At 52.5% G+C, this 18984-nt stretch overlaps 1 protein-coding gene across 21 annotated transcripts in view; it reads right to left on the bottom strand.

The window, feature by feature from the left end:
* Positions 1-18984, bottom strand: part of ABLIM2 (actin binding LIM protein family member 2) — a 190682-nt gene that overhangs the window by 41054 nt on the left and 130644 nt on the right. For 5 of the 21 annotated variants that reach the window (XR_008502116.2, XM_054485249.2, XM_063663484.1 and 2 more), the window contains 5 exons: positions 13066-13167; positions 12483-12536; positions 3464-3583; positions 2081-2133; positions 1087-1228 (listed from right to left, as the gene is read on the bottom strand). Coding sequence is in view for 16 of the 21 variants with exons in the window: in XM_054485249.2 (XP_054341224.1) it covers positions 1087-1228; positions 2081-2133; positions 3464-3583; positions 12483-12536; positions 13066-13167 (471 nt within the window). In the remaining 5 variants the exon portion in view is untranslated. Of the gene's footprint in view, positions 1-69; positions 1229-2080; positions 2134-3463; positions 3584-12482; positions 12537-13065; positions 13168-18984 lie in introns of those variants that run through there. The other 16 variants (XR_010125997.1, XM_063663485.1, XM_054485260.2 and 13 more) reach the window with 8 other exon arrangements.

Genomic DNA, 18984 nt, shown 5'->3' with positions numbered 1-18984 from the left:
CGAGGGGTGCACAGACACCTGCTTACAGAGATCATACACAAGCAACACACCTTTCTTTGTTTAAAGTGATTCTTTAACACATTATCATTTCCAAGCTTCTGTGTCTTCACTCTTTCCCGTCACATTGAAACACTTTTCTACTTTCACTGTTAAGTAAGACGGGTTACAGTTTGCAGGCATGAGGATGAGGATGAGGATGAGAAACAGTTCCCGTTTACTGAGCAGCTACTATGGCCGGCCAAACGCCACACACATACCCAGTTCCAGTCTCCTAACACTTGGCCCCCATCACACAACGGGTCAGTGGTGAGCTCAGATTTGAACTTGGGACTGCCTCAGTGCAAAGCCAGGTCTTTCTTCTGCTCTCACACCCCTATCCATCCTCTCCCAGCCCCTGCTTCCAAGCTAAGCCCAAGCCTTGCCCATTGAAAACTGCCCCCAGCCCAGCTGAGACCCGCACGCTGCTTCTGGGAGGCACTGAGTGAGCGCTTGCTACTGGTTTTCACCTATGATTTACAGCGGCTGGAAGCAAACAGCATTATCTGGAGTTTTCTCTACATTTGAAAATCACTCCTGATTCAGTCTTCAAAACACCCGTAGGGTCAGGCAGATGCCATCACTGTCTCTCTATGAAGCCTGAGGCCATGCCTCGTTCAGGATGAGTCACTGGGGACAGGGATGGTGCCCGTTACCAACTCCAAGTCTGCACTCATCAGCCGGACCATGCCCATGTCTGCTCTGGAGGGAACAGGCCCTGACTTCCACCTGGCAGCCCGGACGCCTTTCTCCTAAACGGCCCAGGAGCAGATCTGGGTTTCTGCATTCTTGCAGGCCCTGGGGATCTGTGAGGGGACATGCAGGCATGGCCCTCGTTAGCACACTGGTTCCGGGGACAGTTCTTGGGAAGCCGGCAAACTGCAAAAGCCCCATATTTCCTTCCGGTCGGTCCCTAGATTTGTGGGCTTTGCTTTTATGCTTTTTAACAGGCAAGGCTTAGATTTGGGGGGATGGCTCTGAGTTATGGGGCCCCTTTGCTGCGAGGCTTTTTGTGGACATCACAGCTCCTTCTTCAAAAGAACCACTCACGTGAGTGAAAGCTGTCCCTTGCCATCCTTTGGAGAGGGTCTCTGTCGGTCCCGCTGCTGTGGGACAAGGACTGGGTGTCCAGGTCTGGAGAGTTGGTCCTTGTGTCTGCATCCCCCTTGAGCATCAGCCAGCTGCTCTTCTGCTGAAGGTAAAAAACAAAGTCACGCGAATTTCAAGGTCATCTGCAACGGTGGGAACATCTCACTGGACCCTTCTTGTAGCTTCCTTACTTCTAACGTACGAGCTGATCCCACTGTGAGAAAACTCAATATGTGAGAAACGCACCTTTCAATAAAAATCTTGCCATTTAGTGAGACCTATCCAGATGCTGCACAGGTACACGGAGCATCTGGAGGAAATGGAGCTGCCCCATCTTACGGACACAGCCATTGAGGCTCTGGGAGGCCAGGGGCCCAAAGGGCTCCTCCGCACGGGGAGAATGAGGGATGCTGTCCAAGTCCAGCCTTGGGCTCTCCCTACACACAGCCCTGTTTTCCAGCCCTAGCACAGGTAAAGCCCAGCCTGCAGCCTCCTTTTGTCATGAATACGTTGTTGGAACACGGAGATGCCTGTTCGTGCCTCGGCTCTGGCTGCGTTCACAGAGTTCGGTAGCTGCATTGGAGATGGTACAGCCCACAAAGCCAAAAGTACTTACTCTCTGGCCCTTTATGAAAAACGTCTGCTGAACCTGTCCTAGAATAATGGATGCCCCAGGGATGCACTTTAATTTATTTCCCTTTCACAGTACACATCTCTTCAGTCACAGAACCATAACCAAGTCACACGGGCCTATACCCAGGACCTCGGTAGGAGACGTGTGCGTCCTAAATGTAGGAAGGAAATTGATGGAAGGGCCTCCTACCCTTGGCCTCGCAGGGCCCCTAAGGAACAGAATGTAAGAGGAAGATCCGAAGACTCCATCGGAGCAGCCCTCACAAAACTGATTTCTTTCTGAGCAAGGCTATTCTCAGCCAGATCTGCTCCCTGGCATTACCTTCCTGCTATCCTGGTCGAAGCTTCCATCCTCCCCATCCGATCGCCTGGCAGCTGGAAGGGAAAAATCCATTTGTAAAGGCAACACACCATTGATTGTGGGTTTCTGCCTCATGGTTTCCCATGTTACAGTTATGCTCAAAAATGAAAAATCAATCAAAGAGAAGGTCAGTAGTATGAGTGCCTTTCAAAGGGCAAGGAACAAGGTAAGCTGGAGGAGGCCCCCAGGGATCATGGCCCAGGGAGCATCAGCAGCAGGGGTGTGAAGTGAGGCCTGATTTCAGTTCTAGCCAAACACCCACACAGAGTAGAGTCACGTTTTCAGATGTAGCCACTTGGCCTTTTGATTTTGTTTTTTGTTTTTTTTTGAGATGGAGTCTCGCTCTGTCACCCAGGCTGGAGTGCAGTGGTGTGATCTTGGCTCACTGCAACCTCCGCCTCCCGGGTTCAAGCGATTCTTCTGCCTCAGCCACCCGGTAGCTGGGATTACAGGTGTGCATCACCATGCCTGGATAAGTTGTATAGTTTTGGAAGAGATGGGGTTTTGCCATGTTGGCCAGGCTGGTCTTGAACTCTTGATCTCAAGTAATCCACGTGCCTCAGCCTCCCAAACTGGCTGGGATTACAGGCATCAGCCACCGCGCCTGGCCCACTTGGCCTCTTGAGAACACGCATTTTAAAAACCTCCCACGTAACACAAGGTCTCAGTCGTGGAGGCCTACGTGTCTGACTTGGGCGAGGGGCTCTGGATACGCCACTGACTACCCCGCCCATCCCCGCAGGAAGAAGCTTCGCGCCATTTCACAGATCGGGAGACTGAGGCTCAGGGACATGGTATACCTTGCCCAAGGTCACGGGCGAGTGGGCGGTAGGGGCCGACATGAGCCCAGGCCTTCTGAGTCCAAAGTCCTTCCCTGTCTGCCCCACCTGGCTAACTGCTGCTGGCAAACTGCAAAATGGTGACGAGTTCTGCTACTGGAAGACGTCCACGAAGAGCAGTCAGAAAATGACAGAATTACAGAATGCAACCAGAAATGGACTCAGTGAAATAGAACAAGCAAAAGTCCATTTTGCAACAGTTCCTTTACCAAGAATACCATCTGCAGCTGAGCAATGAGGCATCTGGATTTTCCATTCGCCTTTTTTTAGGGGGTTGTCACCCAGCTGGGCTGACATTTCCAGCCAAGAATGAGCAAATAAATCACACAAGGCCATGCTGACATTTCTCGGCATCCAATTTAGTACGTAAAGACCCACACCTTGTGTATCCCTTACAGAAACACTGACCCCATGCACTGAACAATTACGCAAAAACCCGTCTCCGTCCCCAGCCCGCCACGAAGACCCAGGCCTCAGGAAGGACACGCCTAGGTGGGCTTCTTACCTGCAGCGGGCGGCGGGCTCGGGCCCGTCTGTCTTTTGCCGTACCCTGCCTCCTGCACCACCAAGGACAAGACTGATACCAGGCCAGAGAGCTTGGAAATTTGGGATTGGGCTACAGGACCTTGACAAGATAAGGCCAAAATTGAAGACTGAGCAGTTCTGTTCCGAATACACTGACATCTCGTTACTCTCAACGGCTACCTGTTTCTCCTTCTTCCAGGAGAGACAGTGATTTTCAGCGTGAAAATACAAAGCCCTGCTCTCCCCACTCACAGAGGCAAATCAACGCCAAGCCTGCTCAAGAAGCGCTTAATGGAGAGGCAGAGGGGGCAGGGAGCTCCGGGGGACGCATGCCCGCAGCTGGACTCTCCTGTTGCCCAGACAACAGCCGTCGCCCGGCAGCTGAGCCCTTGAGTGTGCAGCCATACATCAGCCATGACTCTTGGCAGCTGCCCAGCAAGTCCCAGGGAGAAGGCAGGCCAGGGGTTACTTGGAGCTCTAAGAGCACAGCCATTGTCCAAGCCAGAGAAGGGCCCTGGGGCTGAGTTGGCTGGCAAAAATAAGTGCATCGTTTCCTGAAAAGCCAGGAGGCTGGAAAGTGGATCACCACTCTTGGAATAATCTGCATGTGCATGGACAATTAAGTCGCTCCAGCTGAAGGGCCCTTGGGGACCTGAAATCCCAGCCCTTGGAATTCAGGCCTGGGTCCCCAGAGGTCAGCCTGGCTTCAGGGACTTTCCTCGGCCATGGAAGATGGGTTGGCTGAAAAGCCATCTCAGGTCTCAAAAACAGCCTCTGCCATCTGAGAGAGGGATGCTCTGCCAAGATTCAGCAAGTTTCCTCTGCAAACACTGCCAGCTCCTCCAGATGTGCACAGTTTAACCAGACTTGTACCAACGGCTTTTTAAAAACCAGTTTGCTAGCCCACAAAACAGACGACCGAGTCTCTTGAGAACTAGGAGCTTGGGTAGGAAAAGATAGGAAACTGGCACTTCGGATTATTGGTGGCTTGCTTCCATAACAGCTCTGAGCCTGTTTCCTCATCTGTAAGATGGGCAAAGGATGCCCACCCCTCCACGTTGTGAGGATCACATGAGATAACCTGCATGGATGCTGGAACATAATAGGAAACTCAGCTTACAGGTTTGAAAAATTAGGAATAAACAAGAGGCTAACTTTGAAGCTAATTTGCAGCATGCTGCTTTGGGATGTCAGAAAAAGATCAACTCAGGACAATCAGAGAAAGAGAGTTTAATATGTCTTTTGTATCACACAGGCAGCTCCTTCTGAGTTCTGGAATGCATTTGCCAATGAAGAACCCTCTTGGGAAAGGCTGGCTTTCTACTTCCTGTATTCCTTGGGAAATCTTTGGTTGGAGGCATCTGAATGAAAGTAAGAGGTCTCAAATTTTTTTTCTGGGTACAGAACTGGCCTGCCTTTCCTCCTTCCCAAACCCCATCTTATAATTCATTCATATCTGAACATCCATGCCAGCCTGTGTGCATCCCTTACTGCTTTATTCCTTTCCATATACTTATTCATTCACCCTTTTACCTACTTATCCATGCACCCACTCCTTTAACTATCTGTCCATTCATCCAGCCAGCCAGCCATCCACCCATCCATCCAGCCACCACCCATCCATCCAGCCACCACCCATCCATCCATCCATCCATCCACCACTCATCCACCCATCTATTCATCTAACTACCCATCCATTCATCTACCCATCCACCTGCCTATACATCCATCTGTCCATTCATCCAGCCAGCCATCCACCCATCCACCGTTCCATCCACCCACCACCCATCCATCTAACCATCCATCCACCCATCCTTCACCCATCCATCCATCCACCCACCCACCCACCCATCCACTCATCTATTCATCTATCTACCCATCTGTCCATCTACCCATCCACCCACCTATACATCCATCTGTCCATTCATACATTCATCCACCCGCCTACCCATCAACCCACCCATTTGTCCATTTACCCATTGATCCATCCATCCTTCACTCATCCATCCATCCATCCATCTACCCACCCACCCATCCACCCATCTACCCACTCACCCATCTATCCACTGCTCATCCATCCACCCATTCTTCACCCATCCATCGAGCCAGCCACCCAACCATCCATTTACCCATCCATCCACCCACCACCCATCCATCCATCTATCCATCCACTTGTGCCTTCACTTATTTTGATATTTATTCATCCAGCTTCCACTTATCTACTCACTCACCTACTCATCCATCCATCCATCCATCCACCCACCCACCCACACTCATGCATCCATCTACCCACTCACCCACCCATCCATTCATCCATTCCTCTCTTTGTCCACTTCATTTCTTTGCACACTGATGCATCCATTCATCCATGTAGCCCTTAATTCATCGATCAGTCCATCTACCCTCTGTTCACCCTTAGCCCCTCAACCTTTATCCCCATCTCCCTGTGCTGAGTGCCTACTGTGCACTGTACTGTCTTAAGAATGGGGGATGCAGAAAAAACTCAGACATGCCCCTGGTCTTTCAGAAGCTCACAGGCCAGTGAAGTCGAGGCAGAGTTGGATGAGAAGGTTTCTATACATAACAAGAGCTTTGAAGGGAGGAGCAAAGTCAACACAGAGACACTTCCCTGAGAACATGCATGTGATAAACACTTACTGAATACCTACTCACCAGATAAGCACTGTATTGTGGTCTGGATAAACATTTTTCCTTTTTTTTTTTTTGAGATGGATTCTCACTCTGTTGCCCAGGCTGGAGTGCAATGGTGCAATCTCGGCTCACTGCAACCTCTGCCTCCCAGATTCAAGCAATTCTCCTGCTTCAGCCCCCCGAGTAGCTGGGATTACACGTGACCGCCACCATGCCCGGCTAATTTTTTGCATTTTTAGTTGAGACAGGGTTTCACCATGTTGGTCAGGCTGGTCTTGAACTCCTGACCTCAAATGATCCACCTGCCTCAGCCTCACAAAGTGCTGGGATTACAGGTGTGAGTCAATGCGCCCAGCTCTTGGGTAAACATTTGTAAAGCATGTTAACAGATAGTAATAGATGCTATTAACCTCATTTACAGATGAGGAGACCGAGGTCCAGAGTCTAAGGTCACATAGCTGGTGATTGGAACCTTGTCTGTCTGACCCTGAAGCCAGAGCTGGAGCTACTTTGTCCTCCACGTCAGATGTGTAAATTTTCAGACTCAGGGCTGCATCGCCACCGACTTTGCTTCCTGTGACTTGTACAAATCCACTTTCCCATGGAGCAGCTGAAGAGAGATGCTTCCAGGGAAAGGGCCACATCTGATGAGTCTCTGCACTCCCTTCGGTGACCGATGTGCCAACCTGCAGCCTCAGGTGCACGGAGGAAGTGAGTGAGATGGACATGGCACAGGGGCCCTGTGTTTCCAAGGGAGGGCCCTACCAGCTCCCTCTTTGGTGGCATCAACACACCGACAGCTCTAACCTCCAAGGATCTCTTGCCCATGTCCAGGGGGCCAGCAGAGGTGTGGGGGCTGTTCCACCACTGTGCCAGGGGTGCCAGCCAAGGCTCTGCAGCCAGCAAGTGGTCTCTGCCATGCTCCTCACCAGTTTTCTCTGCCTCCAGTGCAGAATCATTCCTGAGACTGCAAGAGCCTGAGGCAAGTCTGGGACTCTGGCAGCCAGGAGCCAGGACCGGCACCCCGGCAGGTGCTCTCTCTGTCAAAGCAAGGAGCTGATAGCAACTGGGGACTGGGGAAGGTGCCCGGGGCTTCATCCCTTAGGCCAGAGAGAGACGTCCTCTCCACTCCTGGGACTTCGAATAGCTGTGCAGGAGGTTTTGAGGATTTGTCCCCTCCTATGTCTCCCAGACTTAGCCTCTAAGGAGTTGACTCATCAACAGGATTTTTTTCTGTTCTTCTCTGAATAATCTCTATCTCTACAATTCACATTGAATTGGAATGACATTGAGAGGGAGAGAGAGAGGCAGAGGGAGGGAGAGAATGTGTGTGTGTATGTGAGTGAGTGAGTGTGTGGGCAGGGCCCAAAGCATGGGCGTTGGAAACTAGAAACCTTGCTGAGCCTCTCACCTGTCTGGCCGTGGACAAATCCGCTAGAATCTCAGCTCCACAGGATCGGGGGAATGCAGGGTCACCCATGTATCCCCAGCACTGGGACAAGCCTAGCACATAGTGGGGTGGGTGCTTGAAAAACATCCCTTGGACAAATTAATGAAAAAGTCACTTAAATCCCTCTATGCTGGGATTTCTCCTCTCTTGAGTCAGAATAAGAACCTCTGCTCCCTGGTTGATGTCAGGATGGAAAAAGACTCCAGAGGACAAGGAAAATGGGCCTGGAGTCTCGGCCCCAGCCAGCGCCTTTGCCTCCCTCCCTCTCTCCTTCCAGCCTCCCTCTCTTCCACTTTTCTTCCTTCCTTCCTTCCTTTCTTTCTTTTTTTTTTTTTTTTTTGACAGAGTCTCGTTCTGTCACCCAGGTTGGAGTGCAATGGCACTATCTCAGCTCACTGCAACCTCCGCCTCCCAGGTTCAAGCGATTCTCATACTTCAGCCTCCCCAGTAGCTGGGATTACAGGCGTGAGCCACCGCGCCCAGCTCGTCTTCCACCTTTCTAGGACGGCCTCTCTGCATTCACCGCACTGCAGAAGGAGAGGTTATCGTGTCTTTTGTATCACACAGACAGTTCCATCTGAGCCCCGAAATGCATCGGCCATGAGGAACCCTCTAGGGAGAGGCTGAGTTCCTACTCCCCGGCTCCCCTGGGGAGCCTCAGCGGGGGCTTCCCAGTGCAATCTGCACTCCGGACACAGCCTGCCTTTCCTCCCCATCCCGCCGGTCCCCAAACCAAAATGAGACTCCACCCTTTGGGGTCAAAAAGGACCCAAAACCAAAATGAAACTCAACCCCACTAGAATCTGGAATCCCAGAGACACAGCAAGGATTGATTTATTCCTGCTTTAAACCAGGGCACAAAGACACAGGGAACAACGCGTGCCCCTGTGGGGTCACTTCCACTGTCGGCTTTGGGTGGGCAGGAGTGACAGCCCCCACCTGCCGGGCAAGTGGCGGGAGGTGTGTGTTGGGGGGTGAGGAGAGAGCTGCACTGCCATCTGGTGGCTCATGTTTGCTTAGAAATGAAACAGCAAATCTGGTGAACTATGAGGACTGCCCCTGCATCTGGAGAGTCGAACTTACTGGGAAATGTTGGGAAGCCATTATTTTTCCCTCATGAATTCCTTTTATTTATTTATTTTTATTTTTGAATTTTTCATCTTTTATGCATATTTTCCTAAATTTTATATAGCAAATAGATGATAAAACCACCACACTTCCTCATTTTATAAATTCAAATCAGATATGTGACGATCGTAAGCTACTATTCCTGTCTAAGAGGTGATTTCTTTCTTTTTTTTTTTTTTTGTTTTTGTTTTTTGAGATGGAGTCTCACTCTGTCGCCCAGGCTGGAGTGCAGTGGTATGATCTTAGCTTACTGCAACCTCTGCCTCCTGGGTTCAAGCGATTCTCCTGCCTCAGCCTCCCAAGTAGCTGGGATTACAGGCATACATCACCATGCCAGGCTAATTTTGGTATTTTTAGTAGAGATGGGGTTTTGACATGTTGGCCAGGCTGGTCTCAAACTCCTGACCTCAGGTGATCCACCTGCCTTGGCCTCCCAAAGTGCTGGGATTACAGGCGTGAGCCACTGCGCCTGGCTGGTCATGAATTCATTTTAAACTGCGCACAGCTTCCCTCCCCTGAGGGGATTGATCAACAGAAGGTCCCTGCCCAGTGCCAAGTGTTGTGTGTCATCTCCCTGAAACAGCCTCAAAGCCCCACGAGCTACATGGCCTTGAGTCCCATTTTCCAGGGGAGACAGACTCTGAGAAAGGAAGCTCCCCACAATGTAGCTGGAAGCCAGGGGCTGTGGTTTGCACTGGGTCTGCCTCCTGGGAGGGTTGCAGGTCTCAGGAAGAAATCACTTTTTCTCAGACCAGACAAGCTAGAGGAAGGCATGAGGCAGGACAGCTCCTGCCTGCGTGCTGGAGATAAAGGCTGTCTCGAGGACTTTCCACAATAACCTCACCAGAAATTCCTTCTCAAGGACTGCAGCAACTGAGATGAGACGCTCTCCACAGAACACCTGCCCAGTGATGGTGTCTCCACCAATGAACGGACGCCAGCTCCGGCCTCGAGCCTCTGCTGCCGATGAACTCTGTTTCTAGGCAGCCTATGTGAAATGCTTTTGCTAAGAAGAACTTCCCTTTACCCTCTCCTCTTTGGGTGCATATATGGCTTGCCACAGCCATGCATCTCAGATTAGAATCCTCTTTTCTAATTCCTCAGTACATTCAACATATTTGGAGATACTTTTCTCCTGCTGGTTTTTTAGGTCGACACTCCTAAAAGTAACTGGGTTTAATACCATGAGTGACCCTAGATGGTGTGTGGAAACACAAAAATGCCCACACTTATTCCTAATCTGTTAAACTTCCTCGACGTTCAGCCCTTGAGCAGATGACACGCTGGCGGGTGGGAGGCCCCCTGTGCCGCCTCCTCCCAGGCCCTCACACAACTAGCCCTGCTTCATGTCCATTCCTGACTGTCCAGGGAGGTGCTCTATTCTTGCCTGTCTTGTGTTCCTAATTCCTTTTTCATTTTTTATTTTTATTAATTTTTTTTTTTTTTTTTCAGAGAGAGTCTCACTCTGTCACCCAGGCTGGAGTGCAGTGGCGCAATCTCAGCTCACTGCAACCTCCGCCTCCTGGGTTCAAGCCAAACTCCTGCCTCAGCCTCCTGAGTAGCTGGGACTACAGATGCACACTGCCATACCTGGCTATTTTTTTTTGTATTTTAGTAGAGATGAGGTTTCACTGTGTTGCCCAGGCTGGTCTCAAACTCCTGAGCTCACGCAATCCGCCCGCCTGTGCTTCCCAAAGTGCTAGGATTACAGGTGTGAGCCACCACACCCGGCTTACAGCAAAATTTTGGAATGATAAAAGAATTTTGGTCCTTGCTCAGGGTTTAATCAAATAGGAATTAACTTGCCTTTGGATAGGAGAATCATGTATAGCCAGATTTTTAAAAATACACAAAGATGGCCAGGTGCAGTGGCTCACCCCTATAATCCTAGCACTTTGGGAGGCTAAAGTGGGTGGACCACAAGGTCAAAAGATTGAGACCATCCTGGCCAACATGGTGAAACCCCACCTTTACTAAAAATACAAAAAAATTAGCTGGCACAATGGTGTGCTCCTGTAGTCCCAGGTACTTGGGAAGCTGAGGCAGGAGAGTTGCTTGAAGCCGAGAGGCGGAGGTTGCAGTGAGCCAAGATCGCACCACTGCACTCCAGCCTGGTGACAGAGCGACACTCCGTCTCAAAAAAAAAAAAAAAAAAAAATGCACAAAGATGATCACTGGAGACAGTAAAATCTAATCTCTCCACTGGATGGTTCAGTTAAAGGACTGAGGTCGAAGTTCTTTGTCTTAGATCTGGGTCTGTTGGATGACAATGAGCAATTTCATAACCCGGTTTGCTCTCTTCCCCTTTCTAAGGGGCAGACCCCCTCCTGTCCTGCACGTGTTAATCACACATTTTAAGGCACCAATCTGAGATAAAATGGGGGGTTAATAAAAGGCTAAGGTGGTCAATCCCAATCTTGCAGCCCCACCAGCACAAAATACACAGCCCTCCAGGCAGGCTGCTCAGGCCGGGTGCCATGATGGAAAGCCAGTCACTTACCGTGGCTGCTCCTTCTTTTGGCCAGGCCTCCATTTCCCCACTTGTAACCCAAGGGAACTGGTCTGGAAAATTTCTAAGGGCCCTAGAGTCTATCTAGCCCATCCCGCTCTGATCCCTCTTGGAGGTTCATGCTCTACGCTTCTCTGGTGGAAAGGCAATGGTAGAAGTCATCATTTCTGGAAACTCAAGAGATTTCATTCACTTTTTTCCTTCTTGGGAAGAGGAAAAAAATGCACAAAGTACAGGACCTATTGCCATGATGGAGAAAGTATTTTAAAAGTTTGTATAACCTGATCACTGATTTCTCGGCAAGTCACAGGAAACACACTTTTTACAAGATTCCGTCTAAAAGTGTCCATCCAGTTGTCAATGTGGGATGTGGCTGTTTGCTTTAGGTACATCTGGACAAGAACGTTTAATATGCAAATGCCTTTTCCCATCGCTAGTGACTTGATAACAATTCCCATCATGTGCACGGCACTTTACAGTTTAGAATGCGCTTCCTGTATACGGTATCCCATGAAGTTCCCACGGTCAGCCTGTGGAAAGGGCGGGGTGGAGGGGATTGGTCCTGTTTTGCAGATGAGTAAACCGAGGCTCAGGATGGTGAAGCAACCTGCTGTCAATCACCCAGAAATCCCAGGAGGAAAAAGAGGGGAGACCACGTGGCCCTGATTCCTGCTCCATGGCCCAAGCAAGCTGCTCCCTGCGCACCTCCCAGGCAGGTTCACGTGCAGCAGAGCTGGGCGTCAGTCCCTATTTGCTTATGCAAGAAATCTCTGTAACTGAAGGCAAGGTCACCCATCCCATCATCAGAAATTCTCAAAACTCAAGACTAAAGTCTCCCTGAGGAATAAACGACTGATTCAAGTTTGTTCTATATTCCAAAGATCAGGCCTGGATCAGATTGTGGTTCTAGAAGCCTCTGTCCCTCACCATCTTGGCTAAAGTCACTCTGGCTGCATTATTGAAGGCGCCACCACCAGGCTCTTGGCTATAAACCCCCATCCCAAGCCCTGGCTGATGTGCATTAGCCTCGGCGTCATAACACTCAGAAGTGTCCTTACTCAGACATACCCTTCATCGTAATTTGTAAGAAGAGGACTCTTGGGAGGCTGCTAGTGAATTTGCATTTAATAGGCAGACTGCTAAGGGCCTTGGTGGTGCCTTCACTGCATTTATCAGAACACAACAAAAGGATGCATTGAGAAGCAGATGGGTATTGACAGGCATGCGGGGCAAACCACAGCGGGAGGAATCCAACCGTACCATGCTGTCTGTAGATAGGGGGTTTCCTATAGATGTTATCTTTTACGCCAGTGTCTGGGGAAGAAGAAAGAAAAAAAAGGAGAGAACAGGAGGGTAAGCAGCAAGTTGTGATGGTTTCTGTTCTACAGCTTTTTGTAAGCAACAAGCACTCACCCAGATTTAGAATCATCAGGCAGGAACTGGCACCCAGCGAGCGACAGACACCCAGGCCCCAGATCAAGCCTCCCTGACTCCAGATGCCACCCTCATCTGCAGGAGATGGGGCAGCAGCCAGGAACCTTGTGGCCCCCCAGGAAGTGCAGCCAGCTCAGACAGCCCTTTTCCTTCACCCCATTCCTAGGAGGACAAGTGTATCTCCCTGCCGTTTGTGGGACTTTGGAAGAAACTCAAACACACATCGGTTTGGGGTTGTGAAAACCCGTCTGATGGTTTTAAAGAATCTCAGCGTCTGGGGAGCAGTGGAGGAGCCTGGAGTGTCGTCTGGCACCTGCTGAGTCAAGGCAAGCTGACAGTTTGGGTGTGGCCAGTTTCGGTGTGGACAGTTTCGGTGTGAGGAGCCCAGCCAGCGTGTCCCAGAGCCTACCTGGGACGTGGAAGTGGCGAGGTGCCTGCTGGTAGGTGGAGGGGGGCGGCTTGCTGTCAGAGAGCACGGAGAGGCTGGGGGTGCTCCGGCCACTTTCACTGCCTCCAGACGGAAGGGCAAAGGCAGCAGATAGAAGGGGAAACGGGAAAGCAAAGTAGAATATTTCAAGCATGAAAAGCTTACTCGCAGTGAGCCCCATCTCTCCTGTCTGGTGGAGCAGCCCAGATCCCCTGCCCAGGGGAAGGAGTGTGAGCCTCATCCACATTCTCAGACTGTGTCCAAGGACTTGCTAATCCAACCCTGAGTTGAAGTCTGTCCAGGGTCCCAAGGCAGAGGAGTGACACTGCTGAGGGCACAGGGCTGGGCGGTGAGCTAAGAACACCTTAGGGGGTTCACTCCATCTGCGCCTCTGCGTCCTGGCTGGTGTTTGAATCCAGCCAACCGCAAATTCGCCAAAATAAAGGCCCCTCTTCCTAATTAACCTTGTATATAAACATGCTATTTTCCTTGCGAATCTACAAATTAGCCGCTCAGAATAGGATTAAAGCACTAAAATGATCAAAATTATCCTTAAAAGCCATTGAGTAAAATTTTGCCAGCTGCAGAAGACAAGAAAAGAAGAGTATCCATCCATTACCACATTCCTTTTTTTTTTTTTTTGGGGGGACATGGTCTCACTCTGTCACCCAGGCTGGAATGCAGTGGCACAATCACGGCTCTGCAGGGTGCAGGCTTCACCTCCTGGGCTCAAGCCATCTTCCCACCTTGGTCTCCCGAGTCGCTGGGACCACAGGTGTGCACCACCACGCCTGGCTAATTTTTTTAATTTTGTAAAGATGGGGTTTTGCCATGTTGCCCTGGCTGGTCTTGAACTCCTGGGCTCAAGCAATCCGCCCACCTCTACCTCCCAAGGTGCTGGGATTACAGACGTGAGCCATCGCGCCCTGGCCACATTCTTAAATACAACTGTTTTTTGGCAGATTAAATGGAAAGCATCCTCTGACCCTGCTTCAATTGCTGAGCTCACCTGGAACTATAATTCTGTTTTGCAAACAAGGTTGGATTATCAAGTCACTCATCCAGAGGGCCGAGGTGACCCGGGTGACGCCCCTCCCCCCACACCTGTTTGGGGAATGAGGTGACAGACAGATGCGGGGTATTGAACGCTTGTGATGAGAGAAGGTGTACGCTCGCTGCAGAAGACACTCCCAAGGCCCCGTTCCTCCCTCCTGCCAGCCCCAGGAAGCCCCCTCAGCACTAGGCAACGGGCTGCAAGGGGAAAGGCGCTCTTCACCTGAGAACGTTCCCTCAAGCTGCACAGCCTTTCAGAGCAGCAGGACCCTGCAGTGACATCGAAATGAAACAGAAACAGAACTTCTGCGGTGGGTGAGTGATGTGCTGGGCCTGAAGGTGGACTGGCCAGGGACCCCACAGTGGACTCGTGAGGAGGGCTCAACAGACGCTGGCCCAGAGAGGGGCTCTTGCCTGGTGGTGGGCTGCATGCAGCGGGAGGTCATCTAGGAGCAGGGTGGCCCCAGCCAGGCTGATGCCATAGAAGGCACTGCAGGCTCTAACTTTGAGCATTTTCTTGTGCTTGGACATGGGTGCTGATTTTGCCTGTCAATGCTGATGGAGTGTCAGATAACTGCCCTTCCTTTAGCAACCTCCCTCCAGAACAGCATGGAACCTTCTAGAGCCTCAGTTGGCTCTACAGGTGCCCTTGCTGGCCGTGGCACCCTTGCCAGTCAGGTCACGCTCGTCAGGATACTCCATGGTGGACTCCTGCACCTGCTGGTGGTGGCAGGAGCCTCAGAGCAGGGAGACTGGACTCACGTGCCAGGAAAGGACACCACAGATCCCTCCTACTTACTGACTACGGCTGTGCTAGACCCATCCTCAGTGGCAGCAAAACAGGGCGGGTTTTAAAAACTGCACCCACACGAACTCTGAACAGAGGAAGATGGTTTGCTTCAGGCACCATCTCTAAGCTGTGTGTGCTCTTAGCACAGCCCGTGGACCTGGGAGGCCCGGAAGGGCTTGTTTCTTCCTATCTGAAATCATGGCCCCTGATCTGCCTCAGCCCGCACTCAGTGGGCCAAGGATCTAACACATCACAGTGTACCTGTCCCTCCCCGGTTCCCAGCCACAGGGCAGCATCCCCTGAAGTTTCAAACCAGAGTCTGGACACATGTGCATGTCTATTTGAGGAGGGTCCAGAGACTCATCAGCTTTCATCAGATACTTGGAGGGGCCTGAGGCCGCAGGGAAGCTGGGGACACAGCCATGGTGGGCCACCTCACTCCAGCCCCCCGGGGCCCTCTAACACCAGCCCAAGTCCTGCCACCTCGGACCCTCCCTCCCAGCACCCCACCCCTCGATGAGTGTCCTCTCCAGGGCTTCCCACCTGTCCGGACCCTTCCAGGGTCCAGGTTCAGGCTCTGCCTCCTCTGCTCAGCCTTCTGGGAGGACAGTCTACAAGGACCTCTCCCTCCTCTGCACTCATGCCTGGCTGCTCCCTGTGAGGATTCGTTGGAACAAAATGCATCGCCAGCTTCCACCTGGAGCACTGTGCTGCTAGGCTCACATCCCAGGGGGCTTCTGATATGCTACAGACGGGGATGCTTCAGCATCCTTTAACCTGGGATGCTGCCTGTTAGGAGAGGAGCAGCTTCAGCCCTTTCGAAAAGTCTTCCTTCTCCTCCTCTTCTTCCTCCACTTTTTCCTCTTCCTCCTCCTCCTCCTCTTTCTTCTCTACTTTTTCCTCTTCCTCCCTCTCCTCCTCTCCTCTTCCATCTTTTTAAAATCTCAGTAAATGTTTCATTAGGAACAGCTTCAGGTAGTCCAGGGGGCTCCTGCACCCTCCTGGCCCACGTCCCTGCCGTCCCCTCTCCCATCACTAGGGCATGCCCACAGATTGGTGCCACCTGCATGCCACATGGGATTCGGGTTTCCCCAGGTGTCACCTGATGTTCTTCCGCTCCAGGATCCCACCCAGGAAACATGACGCTTGGTCAGCACGTCTCCCGAGGCTCCTCTCGGCTGCGACCTTTTGCAGACGTTCCTTGTGTCTGAGGACTCTGGCAGTTTTGAGGAGGGCTGCTGAGGGTTTTTGCCTGATGTTTTCTCATGGAGATACTGGGCTTATGGGGTTGGGAAGGAAGCCCACGAGGTGAAGTGTCCTTACTGCGTCCTATCAAGGGCACCTGCTGTCAGCAGAGCGGATCACTGGCCGTGGCGGCCTTGCTGACCGGGTCATGCTCGTCAGCCATGGTGGCCCACTCCACAGTGGACTTGCTCCTTCTCTCCCCTCCCACGTGGCGCTCTCGGGAAGGAGCCACTCTGTGTAGCCCACGCTTGTCCACATGGCAGGAGTGGAAGTTACGACCCCCTCCTGGAGGATGAGGCATCTGCTCACGTTATTTGGAATTCCTCTGTGTGGGCGATCTCGCTTTCTCTCCATTTATTTGTTTCCTCAACATTTATGTAGATCCGTGTGGACTGATGGCTCTTGCTATTATACTCTAGTTTACAATCCAATGCCACATCCTTCATCGTGGTGCTCCCAGTGGCCCAGTGTGTCCCTGGTGCTGGCTCAGCTGGCTCCTGCGGAGCCTCCTCCAGGTCACACCACAGACAGGCCAGTTGGCGGCCACGGGCAGGCCGGGTAGGATGATGCTCATGCTGCAAAGCACAGCCACACCCTGAGTCCTCGACCACAATCACCCTGAGGACGATGCTTCAGAGATGAGGCCCTTTTGCAGCTGATGGAATGGTCACTCAGCAAGATGAAGAGGTACTGCTGGGGTCTGGGCAGTGGAGGGTGCGGGCCTGGACCTGAGGCTCCATCCCAGGGCCCCTCCCTCCTTCCTTCTCAGGCCAGGGGTTCACAGTGGGCCCAACGCTCAGCACATGGAGGCTGCCTGGCCAGCGGCTTCAGCAGCGCCGACTCCCCTCCCAGCCTACACCTGCCCGCCTCCGCTGTCGGCTCCTCCACAGGGGACACGCCAGGGACTGAAATTCACACACAGGTGCCCACGACTATGGCCAGCACCTCTCCGGAAGCTGGGTCTTGGTGGGAAGGTGTGCCAGGGTTGAGGCCCTGCCAGCATTTGGTGGGGGGTGAGGCCAGGCCTTGCCTCGAGGAGCTGCCCCCCTACAGTGCCATCCAGAGGGAAATGTCCACTGAGAGGGGCCAGAGACACCAGAGGAGCCCATGGAGCAAACAGGAAGGGCTTTCCCAGAGGGCAGGCGACGCTGCCTGGTGTCCAGCTGACCCCTGGGGGCTGCCACCAGGAGGTCCTAGGCTGGGACACACTGGAGCCGATGGCTGCAGAGAAGGACAGGCACCTTCATGTGGCCTGTGAGGTCAACCCAGGACCTGAGGGTGAACACAATTTGTGAACGGGGCCCCGGGTAGAAGCCTGACCTTGGGCTCTGCCAGAAGGAGCTTTGGGATCTTGGCCAGTGGCTTTTTTCTGAGCCTCAGTTGCCTCAGGAGTACATTCTGGAAAGAGGCTGGGTGTTCCCAAGGTCACGGACAGGCTGGGGAGTCTCGTAGGGCACAGCATGGGTGCCAGGCTCCGCCACACCGGACACCAGAGAGGTGGCCAGGTGGCTTTGTGTGATTTCTTTTTTCTGTTTTTTTTGAGATGTAGTCTCACTCTGTTGCCCAGGCTGGATGGAGTGCAGTGGCTCAGTCTCAGCTCACTGCAACCTCCACCTTCTGGGTTCAAGCAATCCTCCCGCCTCAGACTCCCTAATAGCTGGGACCACAGGTGTGCCACCATGCCCGGCTAATTTTTTTATTTTTAGTAGAGACATGGTTTCACCATGTTGGTCAGGCTGGTCTCGAACTCCTGACCTCAGGTGATCTGCCCACTTTGGCCTCCCAAAGTGCTGGGATTACAGGTGTGAGCCACCACGCATGGCCTCGTGTGATTTCTGAACGAAGGGCACTAGCAGGCAATGTGACTGGGGGAACCAGGGCAGAGATGGGCATCAAAGAGGCAAAAACCTGGCCCCACCCAGGGGAGGTCTCAAAGGGACGGTGCCTCCTGGCCCCGGGAAATGCTCTTGGAGGGGTTGTGGCATAGACAGCTTCGGAGACACATTGTGGTGGGGGGGTGGTGGGTAGGTGGGCAGCCTCCAAGCTCTTCTGCTACAAGGTGTAGAAGGAAGGGGAGGGGGCTGCCAGTTCTTGGCCTCTCTCCTTGGCTGTCTCAGGAGCTGAGGAGGGGGCTGCTCCCCAGGGGGCCTGTCCTGGGCCTTCCTCATCCTGAAGTGGTAAGAATTAGACGGTGGACACTCAGGACGGGGCAGAGGAGGGGAGGGTCGCCAGGGCCGGCTCTGGCTCTAGGCCCCACAGAGGCTGCTCACAGGGGCTGCCTGGGGAGCGGGGTGAGCCTGCCCTCGGCTCTGGCCACGTCTCTCTCAGGGACTCACAGTTGGGACAGCCACACCAGCAGAAGGGCTGAAGGTGGGAGGAGAGCCGGGTGTCCAGGGCCTCCTGGCATGGAGCAAGAAGAGAAGCGGCATCTCCTTGGGTGCCCCGCCATGACTCACCCAAATGGTTGATTCACTCTGAGTTTCGGGACCGCCCCCTGCCACATGACTGCCGTGGACCACACGCAGCAAAGCCCCTGCTGGCCATGCTCCTGTTCTGGGGAGGGGCCTTTTCTGGCTTTGCTTGTTTGTTTGTTGTTGTCTGAGACAGGGTCTTACTCTGTTGCCCAGGCTGCAGTGCAGTGGCACAATCGTAGCTCACTGCAGCTTCAAACTCCCGGGCCGAAGCAATCCTCACACCTCAGCCTTCCGAGGAATTGGGATTACCGGCATGCACCACCATGCCCGGCTTTTTTTTTTTTTTTTTTTCAGACAAAGGGTCTCACTAGGTTTCCCAGGCTGGTCTTAAACTCTTGG

The sequence above is a fragment of the Pongo pygmaeus genome, chromosome 3 (genome assembly GCF_028885625.2).
Source record: "Pongo pygmaeus isolate AG05252 chromosome 3, NHGRI_mPonPyg2-v2.0_pri, whole genome shotgun sequence".
Taxonomy (NCBI): Eukaryota; Metazoa; Chordata; class Mammalia; order Primates; family Hominidae; genus Pongo; species Pongo pygmaeus.
This window is presented reverse-complemented; position numbering and strand designations above follow the sequence as displayed.